Source organism: Saimiri boliviensis, chromosome 11 (genome assembly GCF_048565385.1).
Source record: "Saimiri boliviensis isolate mSaiBol1 chromosome 11, mSaiBol1.pri, whole genome shotgun sequence".
In the NCBI taxonomy this organism is placed as follows: Eukaryota; Metazoa; Chordata; class Mammalia; order Primates; family Cebidae; genus Saimiri; species Saimiri boliviensis.
This window is the reverse complement of record NC_133459.1, coordinates 31,677,494-31,695,134: the sequence shown is the minus strand read 5'-3', so window position 1 is coordinate 31,695,134 and position 17,641 is coordinate 31,677,494. Positions and strand designations below refer to the sequence as shown.

The following is a 17,641-nucleotide window of genomic DNA, read 5'->3' as shown; positions in this document are numbered from 1 at the left end:
CATGGCCGGGGCCTGGGTGGGAGCAAGAGGGGATCCAAGGGTCCTCTACCAGACAGGGACTGTCTGTACTCAGTTGGTCTTTTATTACTGTAGCCTAGATGTCAGCCAGCGGCCTTCTGACCCCTTGAAACCTTCGGAGGATGGGCCCAAGCACCCATTCCAAAACGCCTCTCCAAGATTACTGCAAATTTCTGGGAGGCTTTATTTCTCCTGCTCCAGTTCCTACTTTAGCCTGTGCTATCTTTGATCAGCACTATACCAAAGCAGATATAAAAGCTGGCCCCCTCAGCTGTTTCCACAAGCACTCCAGTCGGGCAGCCTCCATGAATATAGAAGACCTTTCTTGAATATTTCCAGGGATAGGAGCCAGAGACATTCACATCATAGCTACAAACCTCAGGGTGAACAAAAAAAAAACAACTCCTGGTTTCCAAGACAGCCTCTTCTACTTTATAGCCGCCAGCCTCAGCCTCAAGCCAGCTCTTGTCTCCTGGTAAAGGACATCTGCCTTTGGCTATTCATTCCACTCTCTCTTCCTAAGGACCTCTCAGATTTCTCTTCCAGGCATTATCCCACTGTGTGACGCCTCAAGGGTGGAGGGTTGAGGGTCGGGGGGGATTGGCTTTCTCTCCTATCTCCCTCCATCCACCATCATCAAGTGAAACGGGCTCCTCTCTCGCCTTCATGTAGTCCCCACAAGGATAGGAGGAGACATTTGCTGTCATTCTGGCCCTCTCTGGCTCCCTGCTGCCCACCCCTTGCCAGAGCCCTTGGGTCCTGCCCATTTCCCATATCCAGTCCTCCAGATTCTGGTAGAATCTCTGAGCCCTCAGTAGCTTCTCAATGTATGACCTCTTGCTTAAAACATCCAGAGCCACTGGGGAACAGATCCAAATCTAAGTCTTCTTCTTTGCTGCCCCCACAATAGCTGCCTCTCAGACATTCAAGACTATACCTTTACCCTAGTTTAACAAAGTATTTTCCTAATAAAAGCCATCCTCTTTTCTAAGGGTGGAGGTCATGCACTGAGGGTTTATGATATGCATCTGGCCCACCATGGCACATGTATACCTATGTAACAAACCTGCACAATCTACACACGTACCCCAGAACTTAAAGTATAATAAAAAAATTTTAAGGGTACACCTTATTGTATATAAATTCTACCTCAATAAAATTAATTTAATTTAAAAAATCAACATTTAAAAATTGATGGATTACACATAAAAGTCCAGATTTGTGGCTTTTCTTATAAATTTAGAAAATCTGGCATCATAAGACTTACGTTTCTCCCAAGGAGCATATTGGCCTAAATGAAGAGCGGACTCCCTGCCCTTTAGAGAGGGTTTTCCTTTCTTTTTTCTTTCTAAATACCGTACTTCGTGCCATAAGATAGGTTTTTCTTATGCCTCTGATGCACCAACCGTATTTCTCTCTCCTGCTTGACTCCTGCAGGCTTCACCTTTGTGACCTTTGCTAAGGGACATTTTAGTGCCAGTTTCTGCCCTCTGTTGCCTTATTATAATTAAGCTGGGTCTAGGAATTCGCTGGGCTCACAAAGGAGGAAAGGGCACCCCGAGGCAGACGTACAGCAAGAGCAGCCACAAGTATGCAAGTGATGGCTGTCCCTGGAATGGCTAGTGGTCCAGAGGGATGAGGTCTCCCGTGCAAGGAGGCGGTGGGATTGGTGAGGGTGAAAGTGAGTCTTGGTTAAGAAGGATCTAAATGCTCTCTCATCGGGCACGGGGAGCCAGCTGGGGTTTAAAGCAGGGCGATACAACACGGCCTGTGCGTATGAGAAAGGTGGCTGGGATTCGCGGGGCAGAATCTATTGAAACCCTCCCATCTCCCGCTGTCCCCGCCGGGAGCTCAGTGAGAGGCGGGGGCAGTGGCCGGAGGAAGGCTGCCGCTGGAGGAGTGGAAAAGGCGGTGGACATGGCTGGGAGGACTGCAGGGGAGGGATTTCGAGGCAGCCTTGTCGAAGAGTGGATATGCATGACCTTGACGGAAAATACTGCGGGAGCTGGGGTAGCAACTCGCTCGCCTCCGCTCCCCTCCCGTCCCCTGTGCCGCAGCGGACTGCGGCGGAATCCCGGCCCCTCGCCAGGCGCCCTCCAGCGCGGCCGCGGCCCGCGAGGGGCGGGGGCGGGATGGCGTGGGTGGCGGGACGGCGGGGATGCCGGTCTTCCCTGGAAGGCAGGGGAGGGAAGGGGAGGCTGGTCACGTGGCACTGCCACCGTGCGCAGCCGGATTGGGTTGCGCAGCCAAAGGAGCCAAGGCTGCTCGGATTTCAGGCACTAAGCGGACCCCTCCCGTCGTTCGAGCGCCCGAGGAAAGCGTTGGCCCTGCCTGGGGCAAGGGAAGGCGTAAGTCGTGCCCGATCCGCAGTGTGAAACGCACAGTCAGATCCTGACCGATCGCCGCAGTCCTAGAGGCAGCTTGGGAGGTCTGATTGTTGTCTCCATGAACACCTCTCGTGCCCATTCCCTTCTCTGTTTCTCTCCTGCCTTCCCCGACCTGCCCCTCCCTACCTGGAGGCCAGCTTTATTTGCAGGTTCCCATTAATTGCTCTAATTTTTCAGCCTGCTGAAGTGGCAAAGATTAAAAGAGAAATCGCACAGATGCCTCAGATCCCACACATCCAGCCGGACCTCACTATCTCTCCAAACTGCCCTTCTCTGTTTCAAGCAAAAACATGAGAACCATCTCCATCTTGCTCTCCCCAATCAAATCTATGACCAAAACCTATTAAATTTACCTCCAAAATATTTCTTACACCTCACACGAAACATTTTTCTTTCTTAGGATTATTCTTGATTTGCAACTGTATGTTTATCTGTATGGTTGTTTTTGTAAAGGTTTTTCCCACTGGATTGTAAACTTCATGTGAGCAGAGACCTTGTCTGTTTTGCTCATTGTAGTATCACCAACACTGTACCAGGCACATAGCGGGTACTCAATAAATGTTAATTGAATGAATGAATGAATCCATGTATAACAAGTCCCGGGGAGGGGCACAGATTTCAAGATAAAACACAGTTTTTTTCTTTCTTTCTTTTTTGAGACATAGTCTTGCTCTCTTCGCCCAGGCTGGAGTGCAGTGGTGTGATCTCGGATCACTGCAACCTCTGCCTCCCGGGTTCAAATGATTCTTCTGCCTTAAGCCTCCTGAGTAGCTGGGATTATAAGTGCCTGCCACTACACTCGGCTAATTTTTGTACTTTTAGTAGAGACGGGGTTTCGCCATGTTGGCAAGGCTGGTCTTGAACTCCTGACCTCAGGTGATCCACCCACCTCAGTCTCCCAAAATGCTGGGATTACAGGGGTGAGCCACCATGCCTGGCAAAACACACAGTTTCTATCCCCAAGAAGTCACCTATCTGATGGGTTTGGTGTCATGAAGCTTGTAGTCCCAGCTACCTGGAAGACTGAGGCAGGAGGATTGCTTGAGCCCAGGGGTTTGAACTTGTATCATACTATGATTTTACCTGTGAACAGCCACTACACTCCAGCCTGGGCAGCATAGCAATGACTCTGTCTCTAAACAAAACCAAAAAAGAAGTCATCTATCCAACAAACATGTCCTGAGGTCTTTGCTACACAAGGCGCTGGGCAGAGACCAGTGCATGCAATGAGTAAGATTCCATTTCTACCTTCCCTCTTTGTCTTAAGAGTCCACGTGTCACTATAACTCAGACAAGACCCTGTGGTATTGGAGGGGCCAAGGGTGGAGTCAGAGTCCAGGATTTAGAATCTGATGATCTGGCTGTGTGACAAGTCTCCTCTCTCTGAGGCTCCATCTGCTCATCCTGAAAAACGGGGATAGCAATACCAAGTTCACAGGGCTGTTAAATGAGATAAATGAGATAGATGAAATTAATGAAAACACCACCTGCAGGTTTTACAGCGATGATGGGTGTAGATGGGTTTGCCTGGAATAGACTGATTGACACCTGTTAAACCAGAACAAATTAATATCATTCCCTTTCATCCCCTCAAAGTCCTGGTTGGACAGTAAAGCATATGGATACCCTAGTAATACATGTAACTCTAGAGTTATCTGCACTGTACCCTGGGGACACAAGGGATGGAGGGAAGTGGGTCTGGCTGTAGAAAGGTGGATGGTAACCATGGAAATGAGCCTGTAATATACATAGGATTACACCAAGTAGAGAGAGATAGGAAGGGCAGAAGAAGCAGAGGGACCAGTATTTGCAAAAAAGCAAGGCTTAACAATCCTAGGCATGTTTAGGTAACATAAAGGAGGCCAAATGGCTTGAGTCCAGGAGGCATGCAAGAAGATGAGGCTTTCTGCAGTGGCAACTGCAGAAAGTTTTTGAGTAGGGGTAGACATGAGCCAATGGCTTCACAAAAGAGACCAATTGAGGAGCTGGAGCCAAAACTGAAACAGAAGAGATAATGAGGCTTGAACAGTGCAGTGCCTGTGAGCCCAGGGAGAAAGGGTGAGATTCCATAAGCATTTTGGAGATAAAACAGATGAGACTTGGATGTGAGCATCAGAGGACAGGTCAGAAGCAGGAAGACTTCCAGATGGATAAAGAGGCCACTCCCTGAGGCAGGCAGAGAAAGGACAGGCCAGGAGACCCAGAAAATAGGAGGTGACCCAGATCAGGCTGACTAGGCACAGAAGCTCATGATCCAGAGGGAAAAATGGAGATCACAACAGGTACAGGTGACTCCTGAGGCCAGAGGAAGAAGCTAGGATCCTCAATATTCATATGACATCTAATTAAAATTAGCTTTCAAAGCAACCTTGAAGCCGGGTGCAGTGGCTCATTCCTGTAATCCCAGCACTTTGGGAGGCTGAGGCAGGTGGATCACCTGAGATCAGGAGTTTGAGACCAGTCTTGTCAACATGGTGAAACCCCATCTCTACTAAAAATACAAAAATTATCCAGGTATGATGGTGCGCACCTGTAGTCCCAGCTATTTGGAAGGCTGAAGCAGGAGAATCGCTTGAACCTGGGAGGCAGAGGTTGCAGTGAGCCGAGATAGCACCACTGTACTCTGTCAAGAGTGAAAAAATGAAAGTTTGTCTCAAAAAAAAAAAAAAAAAAAGAGGCCGGGCATGGTGGCTCACACCTGTGATCCCAGAACTTTGGGAGGTCAAAGCAGGCGGATCACTTGAGGTCAAGAGTTTGAAACCAGCCTGGCCATGTTTGAAACATGGTGAAACAATATCTGTACTAAAAATACAAAAAAAAAAAAAAAATACCAGCTGGCCCTGATGGTGAGCACCTGCAGTTCCAGCTACTCGGGAGGCTAAGGCATGAGAATTGCTTGAACCCAAGAGGCAGAGTTGCAGTGAGCCAAGATCACACCACTGCACTCCAGCCTGGGTAACAGAGCGAGACTCTATCTCAAAAAAAAAAAAAAAAAGCAACCTTGAAAAAGGCAAGAGAAAGCTCAAAAATAGAACCTCAAGTAAGAAAATAGCAGGTTTTGTAGTCCAATTTCATTGCATGTATGGCTCTGCCCTTGATTTAAACTGTCCCATAATATCTCCTAGACTAAAGGCTGAGCTCCTCAGCCTGGCACTCACGGCTTCCTGTAGCTGGGTCTCAAGCTATCTCTGATGAACATTTCATATTTCATCTGCTCATGTTTGGCCCCTCCCTCTTTCCTTCTGGAAGAGTAGCTCCTTCCTTTTAGAGAATTGCTCCTCCTTTTGGTCCAGCTGTATGGTTTAGGTACAGCCTATCACCCATAGCATTCCATCCCGCATCACCACAGATGTGAGTATGCAGCCAAACCTCATCAATCGGTATTGTTCTGAAGAATTTTGAGAATCTGGAGCAAAGGGAAGATAATGACTTCTCTCTGCTGAGGAAGCTAGGACACATAAGCCAGGGATTCCTACAGTTCCAGCAAGAGAGAAGAGTAGACTAAAAAAATAAAGTGGGGAGAAGAGGGAGTTTGGAATTGCAGGTTGGGAAAATCAAAAAGTTCTGGAAATGGATGGTGGTGATGGTTGCATAACAATATGAATTTATTTAATGTTACTGAACTTACAATTGGTTAAAATGGTAGATTTTATGTTTTGTATATTTTAGATAATAAAAAAAAGAAGAAGCTGGCATGCAGAGAAGCAAAGATGAATGATGGAGTGCAGGATCTGATGGAGTACAAGATCTGCTCTTCCTGGACGCAGTTGCTGTGGTACAAAGGATTCAAAAGGTTATAAAAGCCAAAAAATCACTCCTTTGTCATAGCCTCATTCATGTTAGGCTTCTGGTCCTTGCATCTAATGGACCCATAATACAGAATCTATCCATTTTCTTTTTCTTTTCTTTTCTTTTTCTTTTTTTTTTTTTTTTTTGAGACTGAGTCTCATGCTGTTGCCCAGGCTTGGCGTGCAGTGGGGTGATCTTGGCTCACTGCAACCTCTGCCTCCCAGGTTCAAGTGATTCTCACCTGCCTCCCGAGTAGCTGGAACTACAGATGAGCACCACCTCACCCAGCTAATTTTTGTATTTTTAATAGAGACAGGGTTTCTGCATATTGGCCAGCCTGGTTTCAAACTCCTGACCTCAAGTATCTGCCCGAAGTGCTGGCATTATGGCGTGAGCCACCATGCCTGGCCAGAACCTTTCCATTTTCACTTTTCGCTCATGTCCTTTCAAACATTCTCTACTCCTGTCAACCTTGATGCTCATACTTCCTCAGACTTATCCTGTGTTTACACACAGTATGGCTTTCCTCCTTGCTCCCCAAGCTTGGAATGTCCTTTCCCCTTCTTATGACTTTGTCAACTCATATTCATCATTTGAGCTCCAGCTCAAAGGACTCAGGAAAGCCATCCCTGACCACCTTAAGCAGAGATTGCCATGCCCTCTGTTGGTCTGTCATTCCTTTTTAATTTCTTTCTTTCTTTCTTTTTTTTTTTGAGATGGAGTTTTGCTCTTGTTACCCAGGCTGGAGTGAAATGGCGCGATCTTGGCTCACTGCAACCTCCGCCTCCTGGGTTCAGGCAATTCTCCTGCCTCAGCCTCCTGAGTAGCTGGGATTACAGGCATGCGCCACCATGCCCAGCTAATTTTTTTTTTTTTTTTGTATTTTTAGTAGAGGCGGGGTTTCACCATGTTGACCAGGATGGTCTAGATCTCTTGACCTCGTGATCCACCAGCCTCGGCCTCCCAAAGTGCTGGGATCACAGGCTTGAGCCACCGCGCCCAGCTGTCATTCCTTTTTTCTACATGTCCTCATCACCTGGTATTCCAGTGATCTACCGTCTTGTCTGTAACCCCCAGTAGATTATGCTTTTCATCTCCATGACCCTGGCAGCTGGCAAAGAGCCTAGCACAAGGTAAGTATAATACATCTTTACTGAATGAGTGAATAGATGAGTGAGAATCTTTTTCTTCCTCACGCCATCTCTGAGTCACTACTCAGTTTCTATCAAGAAGAGACACAGAAGGAAACGTGGGAGGAATTGCTTTAGTTCTTTTATTCAAGGGTGACAGTCTCAGGAGAGAAGAAAACCCAATCGAACTGGGGTCATTGCAAAGTCCAGTGGCATTTAAGAGAAATTATTTTCCCCCAAACCACTGATGGTGGCAGCTTTGAGCTGAGGCCAGATTTGTTTGGAAGCCAGAGCCAAGACAAGCAAACATTTGGTGGTGTTGAGCCTTCCAGCAAGCTGGGATTCTGACGGCTCTTTCTGTCAGCTGCACAACAGGGAGAAGCACCTAAAAGGCATCTGGGTCTACCTGGAATTGGGGATTCCCATCTCTTTTAGCACAATCTGACCCAAGGAACAAGGCAGCCCTCTCTTCTACCCTCTGTTCCCACCATAAGCATATACCTCCTCTAAGGGGGCTCTGCATTTGATCAGGACATTGGGCACTGAGAACAGAGTCAAAAATGACTATAGGGAACTGTGGTAGAAATGATACTACTGCTTACTAAGTGTTAGGTTTCTTCCTATATTTCCCAAAATCCCTTGCAGTTAAGATTGGACTCATGTGACAAGTTCTGGCTAATGGTATATGAATGAAAGTAATATATGTCATTTTCAGTCTGAAGTATTTAATTGTTGGTGTGCAATACTCCAGCTCTATTTTTTTTTTTTTTTTTTTTTTTGAGGTGGAGTCTCACTCTGTCTCGCAGGTTGGAGTGCAGTGGTGCAATCTCCACTCATTGCAACCTCTGTCTCCCAGGTTCAAGCAACTGTCCTGCCTTCTCTTCCCAAGTAGCTGGGATTACAGGCACCTCTACCATGCCCGGCTAATTTTTGTATTTTTAGTAAAGACAGGGTTTCACCAGGGTGTCTAGTCTGGCCTCAAACTCCTGATCTCAGGTGATCTGCCTGCCTCAGCCTCCCAAAGTGCTGGGCTTACAGACGTGAGCCACCATGCCCAGCTTCGAGCTTTCTTTTTGAGGCAATACTGAGGGCTTTGCATTGAGATGGTGGAGCCCAAGAAAGAAGTAGTTTGGATCTCTGAGTTACGCAGGGGAGTTGAGGAGAGCTATCCTGGAGACTGCCTTAACCCACAGCAGGGTTTACATGAGTGAAAAAGATATACCATTGTTGTGTTAAGCCGTTGAGATATTTGTCTAGCCTATTCTGCCAGATAAATGTAGACATTAATTGTTTTAGCTATCCAGCATCAAACCGTCTTCCTAGTTGAAGATTAAACCCTCCCCTTTCTTTAGGACTCTTTGGTGTTGCCAAATCCAGCGGTCATCTCTCTGTTGTTAACTTTCTGTTTTTTGTTTTGTTTCATTTTGTTTTTGAGATAGAGTCTTGCTCTGTCACCCAGACTGAAGTGCAGTGGCGTGATCTCAGCCCACTGCAACCTCTGCCTCCTGGGTTCAAGCAATTCTCCTGCCTCAGCCTCCTGAGTAGCTGGGATTACAGGCACGCACCACCACACTTGGATAATTCTCCTGAGTTTGAGGGCCGGGCGTGGTGGCTCACACATGTAATTCCAGCACTTTGGGAGGCCGAGATGGGCAGATCACCTGAGGGCAAGAGTTTGAGACCAGCCTGGCCAGCATGGTGAAACCTCACCTCTACTAAAAATACAAAAATTAGCCGGGTATGATGGTGTGTGCCTGTAATACCAGCTACTTGGGAGGCTGAGGCATGAGAATACCTTGAGCCCAGGAGACAGAGTTTGCAGTGAGCCGAGATCACACCACTGCACTCCAGCCTGGATGACAGAGTGAAACTGTCACCAAAAATAAGGAGTTTGAGACCAGGCTGGCCATCCTGGTGAAACTCTGTCCTTACTGAAAATACAAAAATTAGCTGGGCATGGTAGGGGGCACCTGTAAGAGATGTGGTTTCACCATGTTGGTCAGGCTGGTCTCGAACCCCTGACTTCATGATCTGCCCACCTCGGCCTCCTGAAGTGCTGGGATTACAGGCATGAGCCACCAATCTGGGCCCATCTTTCTTGATTTCTCAGCAGCATTTGTCACAATTGACCACTCTCCCTTCTGGGAACATATGTTGGTGTCTATGACATCATGTCTGCTTAGTTTTTCTGTTATGTCAGTGGCCCCTGCTTTTTAGTTATCTTTGTTGGCTCCCCTTGTTTTATTTCAAAAGCTTGACGTTCTGGGGACCTGGTTTTAAATATCACAGCTGGTTTCCACCTTTTGAGACAGCGTCTTTTTGTGTTAATCAGGCTGGAGTGCAGTGGCACGATCACGGCTCACTGCAGTCTCGACCTCCCAGGTTCAAGCATTCCTCCCACTTCAGCATCCCGAGCTACAGGTGCACTCCATCACTCCCAGGTAATTTTTGTATTTTTTTGTAGAGATGGGGTTTTGCCATGTTGCCCAGGCTGGTCTCAAACTCCTGGGCTTCAGAGATTCACCTGCCTAGGCCTCCCAAAGTGTTGGAATTAAGGTGTGAGCCACATTGCTGGGCCCATTTACCATTCCTTATTAATAACAGAGCACCCATTTTTAGCTGGGCACATTGTACACAGTTAAGAGAATATGTTTCCCAGGCTTCCCTGCAGTTGAATGTATGGCCACGTGAGTATGTTTTGGCCAATGAGATGTAACCAAAATTGTGTGGAACTTCCAAGGCAGTCTTTGTAAAATGAAGAAGTTGCATCTTTCTTCCCTTTTTCTTTCCCACTGTTTGGACTATGGACCATAGTAAGGTGACCTTAAGATTGAAAGCCGAATACTGAGGATGGATGAACAGCCCTGAACTGCCTACTTTTGGACTGACATTTCATGGAGAGAGAAATTTCTGGCTTGGTGCAGTGGCTCATGCCTGTAATCCTAGTATTTTGAGATACCAAGGCAGGAGGATCGCATGAGCCCAGGAGTTTGAGACCAGCCTGGGCAACACAGGGGGCCCTCATCTTCATGAAAAAATAAAACTGATAGCCTGGTGACACACCTGTGCTCCCAGCTCCTTGGGAGGCTGGGGTGGGAGGATTGCTTAAGCTTGGGAGGTTGAGGATGCAGTGAACTGTGATCACACCACTGCACTCCAACGTGGGTGACAGCAAAACTCTGTCTCAGAAAAAAAAAAAAAAGATAAATTTCAATATAAGTCATTTTCTTCTTTTGTTATTTGCAACTGAATGTAATCCTAACTGTTACATTCCTGCTGCTGTTGAAGCTGTTTGCCTGCCTCCCACTAGGAAGCCTAAGGGTCCAGATCCTCTCCCCAGTCAGAGGAGTAGGGAACTAGAAAAAGGCAAAGGCACTGCCAGGCAAGAAAACGCTGGGTCTTCCTCCACAAGTCTGGTAAGTAAGCAAGACACCAGAATGGAATGGTAGGTGAGCCTAGAAATGGTTTATTATATACAAAGACTTTATTAACACATAGCACTGAATGCTAGACTAAGAAATTTGGACTTTATTCTGCAAATCTCTTGCAATAGGGGACTTTGTTTTATCTAGTAATGCCTCGCACTTTGTAGAAGCTCAGTGAATGAATATATTCTTTATTAATTAATGACGTCTGCTTAATAAACAGAAATGTTGGAAGACAGACCAGTTGGGAGTCACCATCTGATCCACCCTTGTCTGCTTTTTATAAATAACGTAACTGACCCATCATTTACTGGAAGTGGCAATCAACCTGTGAGGAACGGCGAACCAAAAAGTCCACCTTGGGGATGATGGGAGTGGGGGTGATGGAATTGGGGGCGGAGACCAGGGACAGCAGTTGGGCGAGGCTCGCTGAGTCTCCGCAATATGGCGGCCTTGGAACCACCTGACCAGCAGGAGGCGGAGCTCCGCTCCAGTTCTCCCGGCCCCACCCCGCTCGGCCCCGCCCAGAGCACCCCTCGACCGGGGCGCTGGGGTTGTGAGGTGTCTGAGCGAAGCGCCTGCGCAGTAGGCAGCGCAGGGCGCGCGGGGCGGAGGCTTTATAACCACTTCGTCGCTGCCGCTCGGCTTCTATCTCCGGGAGGGCTGCTGAGGCTGTGGCGGCGGCGGCCGGGCGCCGGCTCAGGGGCACTGAGGCAGGAGCTGTGGCGGCGCTGGGCGCCCCTGGCCCCTTGGCCTCCGCGGGCCATGGGCTCCGAGAAGGACTCCGAGTCGCCGCGCTCCACATCCCTACATGCGGCCGCGCCCGAACCCAAGTGCCGCAGCGGCGGCCGGCGCCGGCGCCTCACCTTCCACAGCGTCTTCTCCGCCTCGGCCCGCGGCCGCCGCGCCCGGGCCAAGCCGCAGGCCGAACCGCCGCCCCCGGCCGCGCCGCCGCCACCCGCCCCGGCCCCCGCCGCGGCCCAGGCCTCGCCGCCCGAGGCGCTGCCTGCCGAGCCGGCCTCCGAGGCCGAGGCGGAGGCCGCGGCGGCGGCGGAGCCCGGGTTCGACGATGAGGAGGCGGCGGAGGGCGGCGGCTCGGGCTCGGAGGAGGTGGAGTGCCCGCTGTGCCTGGTGCGGCTGCCGCCCGAGCGGGCTCCGCGCCTCCTCAGCTGTCCGCACCGCTCGTGCCGGGACTGCCTCCGCCACTACCTGCGCCTGGAGATCAGCGAGAGCAGGGTGCCCATCAGCTGCCCCGAGTGCAGCGAGCGACTCAACCCGCACGACATCCGCTTGCTGCTAGCCGACCCCCCGCTCATGCACAAGTACGAGGAGTTCATGCTGCGCCGCTACCTGGCCTCTGACCCGGACTGCCGCTGGTGCCCGGCCCCGGACTGCGGGTGAGCGCGGGGGCGTGGCGCGGGCCGCGGCGGAGGGGCGTGGCTGGGGGCTGCGGGGACCCCGGCGCGGGGCTGCCCGCCGGGGGCGATCCTCTGCACTGCGTGTGTGTCCCAAGCAGGGAAACCAGCCAGGCGGCAGTCGCGGCGGGGTGGTAACCGGTAACTAACCGTCAGGCAAGCCTATACTAGTGCAGTGGAGGCACCTGACACCCCGCCCCTGCCCCAGGGCTCGAGGTGACTGCTAAGCAGTTGGTGACGGGAAGGGAGCTGTACCTCAAGTTAGGAGACGAGGAGAGGCGGGTTTTTTGGTCGAGGGAATGCCCTCTGTCCACAGGTGGGGGGAGTATCCTTTTCTTTTTGAGACTCGCCCAGGCTGGAGTGCAGTGGCGCGATCTTGGCTCACTGCAGCCTCCGCTCCCAGGTTCAAGCGATTCTTCTGCCTTGGCTTCCCGAGTAGCTGGGATTACAGGTGCCAGCCACTATGCCCGGCTAATTTTTGTATTTTTAGTAGCGGCGGGGTTTCACCGTGTTAGTCAGTCTTGTCTCGAACTCCTGACCTCGGATGATTCGCTTACTACGGCCTCCCAAAGTGCTGGGATTACAGGCGTGAGCCACCGTTCCTGGCCAAGGCAGGGAATATCTCTTAATGAAAGCCGGGAAGGGATATTTGGCAAAGGAGGGAATGAGAATATTCTGAGGGGGCAGCGTCGGAGGGGTGTGTCTACTTTGCCAGGGGCAGACTTAGCAGCATTGCAGAAGAAGGCGTGTTCTTCCTGACAACCACTGGTGAAAGTTGGGATGGAGGTGACAGGCGAATAGGCTCTAGGGTACTCTGAGCACTGTGTGCTCTGTGCTACGCTACTGGGAGGCACTCTCGTTCTTACCCTGCTGCCTTGGGTAGGGGGAGGGATGGACAGACATGTTCTTTGTCCAGAGACTCAATGGGGCACTGAGAAGAATAATGCCCAGAGATTGGTATGGTAGAAGAAATTGTGTTTCCGAACCCCTTTGATCTTGGGTTCTTGATGACGGTCTTTTTAATGCAACATGTATGCTGAATTTTAAAGGGCAGTGAATTAAAATATGCAATATCTGCAGAGACATAATACACCAGGTTTAACTATCTGAAGGATTCAGTACAGACCCTCCTCGCCCCCTCTGCCTTTAGAAGTCTGATTGATTGTTACTGTCAGTATATCCCATGAATATGGGTTGCACACAGGAAGAGGGGCTCATTTAAGTAGCTGGGAGTCCAGACAGTCATTATTTGTTCTGTGACCTTGGGCAGATAATTTTATTCTTATGTGTCATGTTTTGGCGACAGAAAGATGTTAGGGACTCCTTGCAGTGTATAAATTTAATGCTAGTAAAAAGTTGTGTGATCTTTAGCTTCAAAGGAGTTAAGGACTTTTAATTGTAGCCTATATATTAGGGTTGTTTTGAGATCTCCATGGTGCTGCTGGTTGTCTCCTTTCAAAAAGAGGTATCTCAGATTCTCTAGGAGAGTAGGAAGAGTTAACTTCTGTTTTTAATTCTGGCAAACTTGTTTAGAAATGGGTGTGTTATTTAACCTCACTGAGATGGAGTTTCTAAATTACTTTGAAGTGTTGTGGTCAAAGGAGTGGTGTTTATGGTGGCTCACTTTCACTTTCAGTTAATAAGTATCAGGAAAGACCTTTTAGGTTCATGGAACTGTTTATGTCTGGTGATCTTATTGGTTCTCTGAAGTTAATTTTTATGATATTGAAGTTTTACAAATACTGTTAATCTATTTTCTTTTTTTCTTTCTTTTTTTTTTTTTTTTTTTTGATACTGAGTTTCGCTCTTGTTACCCAGGCTGGAGTGCAATGGCGCGATCTCGGCTCACCGCAACCTCCGCCTCCTGGGTTCAGGCAATTCTCCTGCCTCAGCCTCCCGAGCAGCTGGGATTACAGGCATGTGCCACCATGCCCAGCTAATTTTTTGTATTTTTAGTAGAGACGGGGTTTCACCATGTTGACCAGGATGGTCTCGATCTCTTGACCTCATGATCCACTCGTCTCGGCCTCCCAAAGTGCTGGGATTACAGGCTTGAGCCACCGCGCCCGGCCTAATCTATTTTCTTAACCAAACAAATATTAAGATAGCATGGGCCAGGTGTGGTGGTCCATGCCTATAGTCCTAGCACTCTTGGAGGCCAAGGTGGGCAGAATACCTGAGGTCAGGAGTTCGAGATCACCTTGGCCAAAATGGTGAAATCCCATCTCTACTAAAAATATAAAAACTAGCCAGGTGTGGTGGTGCACACCTGTAGTCCCAGTTACCTAGGAGGCTGAGGCAGGAGAATCGCTTGAATCCGGGAGGCAGAGGTTGCAGTGAGCCGAGATCAGGCCATTGTACTCCAGCCTGGGCGACAGATCGAGATTCTGTCTCAAAAAAAAAAAAAACGAGAGAGAGAGAGAACACTGCGTAATTAATTTTGGAATAGTACATTAACTCCTTTCTGAGATGTGAGTTTCCTTGAGCTCTAAGAAATGTGGCATCACTGATCATCTTTCTGGAGAAGCTCCCCTTTTGTTTTTTATTTTTCTAAAGTCAGTTTCTGTCCTTGAATATATCAGTAAAAATGTACAGAAAATAATTTTCAAGCTTGGTGACAAGTCTCAACTATTTGGAAAAGAATGATAATCATATATATATAGTCATATATATAAACTATGGTTTTTTTATGTGAATCATCTATGGACTTAAGGTGGAGTTTGGGGAAAGCTGGCTTCTCAATACCTGTGTGCCAGGCATATGTAATTTAATTTGATCCTCACAACTTTGTGAGATAGGTTTGATACAGTTTTACAAATGAGGAAACTAATTTTGGGGTGGGGGAGGGAAAGAGGGAGGGGACTCCGAGGAAACTAAAATTTAAAGAAATTGAATGACTTGTTCAGGGTCCTATAACTAGTAAGTGGTGGAACCAGGCTTAGAACAGGGGTCTTAATTCCAACCAAGGCCAATATTCTTGCCACTCAGCCTCTGTTTTAAAAAGCTGTGGCTTGTCAACAAAGCCCTGTTATTGAGGATGCTGCTGCTTGGGTGCATTTCATTAAGTGTAGCCCGAGGACAACACTGAGAAAGCCAAAGATACTAGAGTCTAGTTAGTTTCCTTTCTGATTCCTGTTGTTAACAGCCTCCTACCTACCTTATTTTTCTTGTCTGAAATAGGCCTAATTCTTGCCTGATTTGAGAGGTTTAATTAATGTTTTCACAGTGTTTTGAAATACTTGGTTGAATGTGGTTACAGGGAGTAACTTTAAAATTCTATCAGTTGCCAGATAGATGTCTGAGTTCCTCCTTCGGATGTGGCTAGTGGCTTTGCACCTCTTTTTTTTGAGACAGGGTTTCACTCTGTCACCCCAGCTGGAGTGCAGCAGTGGTGCAGTCACTGCTCACTGCAGCCTCAACCTCCTGGTCTCAGGCACTCCTGCCTCAGCATCTCAAGTAGCTAGGACCAGAGGTGCATATTACCAAGCCCTGCTAATTGTTATTATTAATATTATTGTTATTATTTGTAGAGACAGGGTCTCCCTGTGTTGCCCAGACTGGTCTTGAACTCCTGGGCTCAAGCTGTTTTCCCACCTTGGCCTCCAAAAGTGCTGTGATTATTGCTGCCTCTTTTTAATGCCAGGAAAAAAAATAGTTTCTGTGTTCTTACCGGATGTTGTGGTTCCCTTGTTTTGTTTTGAACAGTGTTGTTTTGTTTTGTTTTGTTTTAGAGATGAGTCTCGCTCTGTGCCCAGGCTAGAGTGCAGTGGCATGATAGTAGCTTACTACAACCTCGAACTCCTGGGCTAAAGCAGTACTCCCATCTCAGCCTCCTGAGTAACTGGGCTTATAGGTATTAGCGACTGTACCCAGCTCTTTTGTTTTATTTTTTAAACAAACTGTTGTATTCTTCTGGGGCTGGTAAAGGTCATGAATAAACACTAGAAGTCCAAGTCCCAGTTATGTCCTATTCCCATACCTGACCATCTTTACTTTACTGCCCACAGATAAAGTTCTTGCCAGCCACATTTATCAAGTCTTCCCTCTGCCTTGTTTGTATGTGCATTTGGTAGGGTGAGGGGGGCATGTGAACAGTCTTACAGGTTCTGATCATTAGTTTTACTGTAATTACTCATAATAAAAAGAACACCATACATTCAGAGATTCATGATTTGTTTACAGAATATTTGTAGGATAGAGCAAAGGGTTTTGGATATTTCTTTTCTTACACTCAAATATGATTTTATTTTATTCATAAATAAGGGAACCAATTTTAGTGGGAAAACATTCACATGATTTAATACACTAATATTGCCTAGTGTAATCTTAAAACAAGCTGTCAGATGAGATCAAATTATTTCAAAATACAAATAACTGATTTTTTTATAGTTCTTTTTAGTCTTCAGACTGTAATCTCATTCAGACATAATTTCATTTTAGTCTCATCTAGGGTAGATAGTGACAAATACATTTTATAAAGGAGAAACCAATTCAGAGAAGTATAACTATAGGGTCTAGTGTTTCATAGCTAATAACTGGTACAGTTGATCTTTTACCATTAGAGTCTTTGTCCAAGCCTGTCTTTTCAGAAACCTCTAAATCATGTAACTGTAATGTTTTCCTCTCAAGTGCTCTGTTGCCAATCTTACCAATCTTTAAACCCTTTCAGAATCTCTAGGAGACTGAGGGGTGAGCAAAGTAGGCAATAGAAAATTTCCTGGTGTACAGGGGCAGATCTTCTGTACAGATGAGTAAGAAGAGATAAGGCACCGGGCGCGGTGGCTCAAGCCTGTAATCCCAGCACTTTGGGAGGCCGAGGCGGGTGGATCACGAGGTCGAGAGTTCGAGACCATCCTGGTCGACATGGTGAAACCCCCGTCTCTACTAAAAATACAAAAAATCAGCTGGACATGGTGGCGTGTGCCTGTAATCCCAGCTACTCAGGAGGCTGAGGCAGGAGAATTGCCTGAACCCAGGAGGCCGACGTTGCGGTGAGCCAAGATCGCGCCATTGCACTCCAGCCTGGGTAACAAGAGTGAAACTCCGTCTCAAAAAAAAAAAAGAAGAGATAAGGCTGTCTTGACCTAAATTCTTTTTGCAGGTCCACCTCTTCAGCCTCTCATTGCTGCCCCTGTCCCCTGTAGAATCCTTCTTCCCACCTGATCCCAGGAGATAGTATCAGCTATTGGCCTTCCCAGACAACTAGACTGGAACATCCCATAAACAGGAAGCTTCTGTTCATCCCTAGCACATTTATGAGGGAAGAGCAACTCTTTGAGCAAGACACATTTCAGTCAGTGAAGGAGAATTTTTCCCTTCTGAAGCCTCCCTGGACCTTTTCTTTTAATTTGGCTCCATGCCTCCTGTTCCACAACTTTTCCCTGCATTTCCCCACTCCATACCACCCCCTCCTCTTGTGCATGTACACCATCCTCCAGCCCAATGTCTTTCTCAGATTTGCCAAATTACTTGTAGAA

The 17,641-nt window shown here is 47.8% G+C and overlaps 1 protein-coding gene across 3 annotated transcripts in view; it reads left to right on the top strand.

The window, feature by feature from the left end:
- Positions 1-11,314: 11,314 nt before the first annotated feature.
- The window catches only part of RNF19B (ring finger protein 19B), a 30,272-nt gene continuing 23,945 nt past the window's right edge, over positions 11,315-17,641 (top strand). The window contains exon 1 of one of the 3 annotated variants that reach the window (XM_039474479.2): positions 11,315-12,146. In XM_039474479.2, coding sequence (XP_039330413.1) covers positions 11,515-12,146 — 632 coding nt within the window. In that variant the 5' untranslated portion in view covers positions 11,315-11,514. The remainder of the gene's footprint in view (positions 12,147-17,641) is intronic. The other 2 variants (XM_039474477.2, XM_039474478.2) reach the window with 2 other exon arrangements.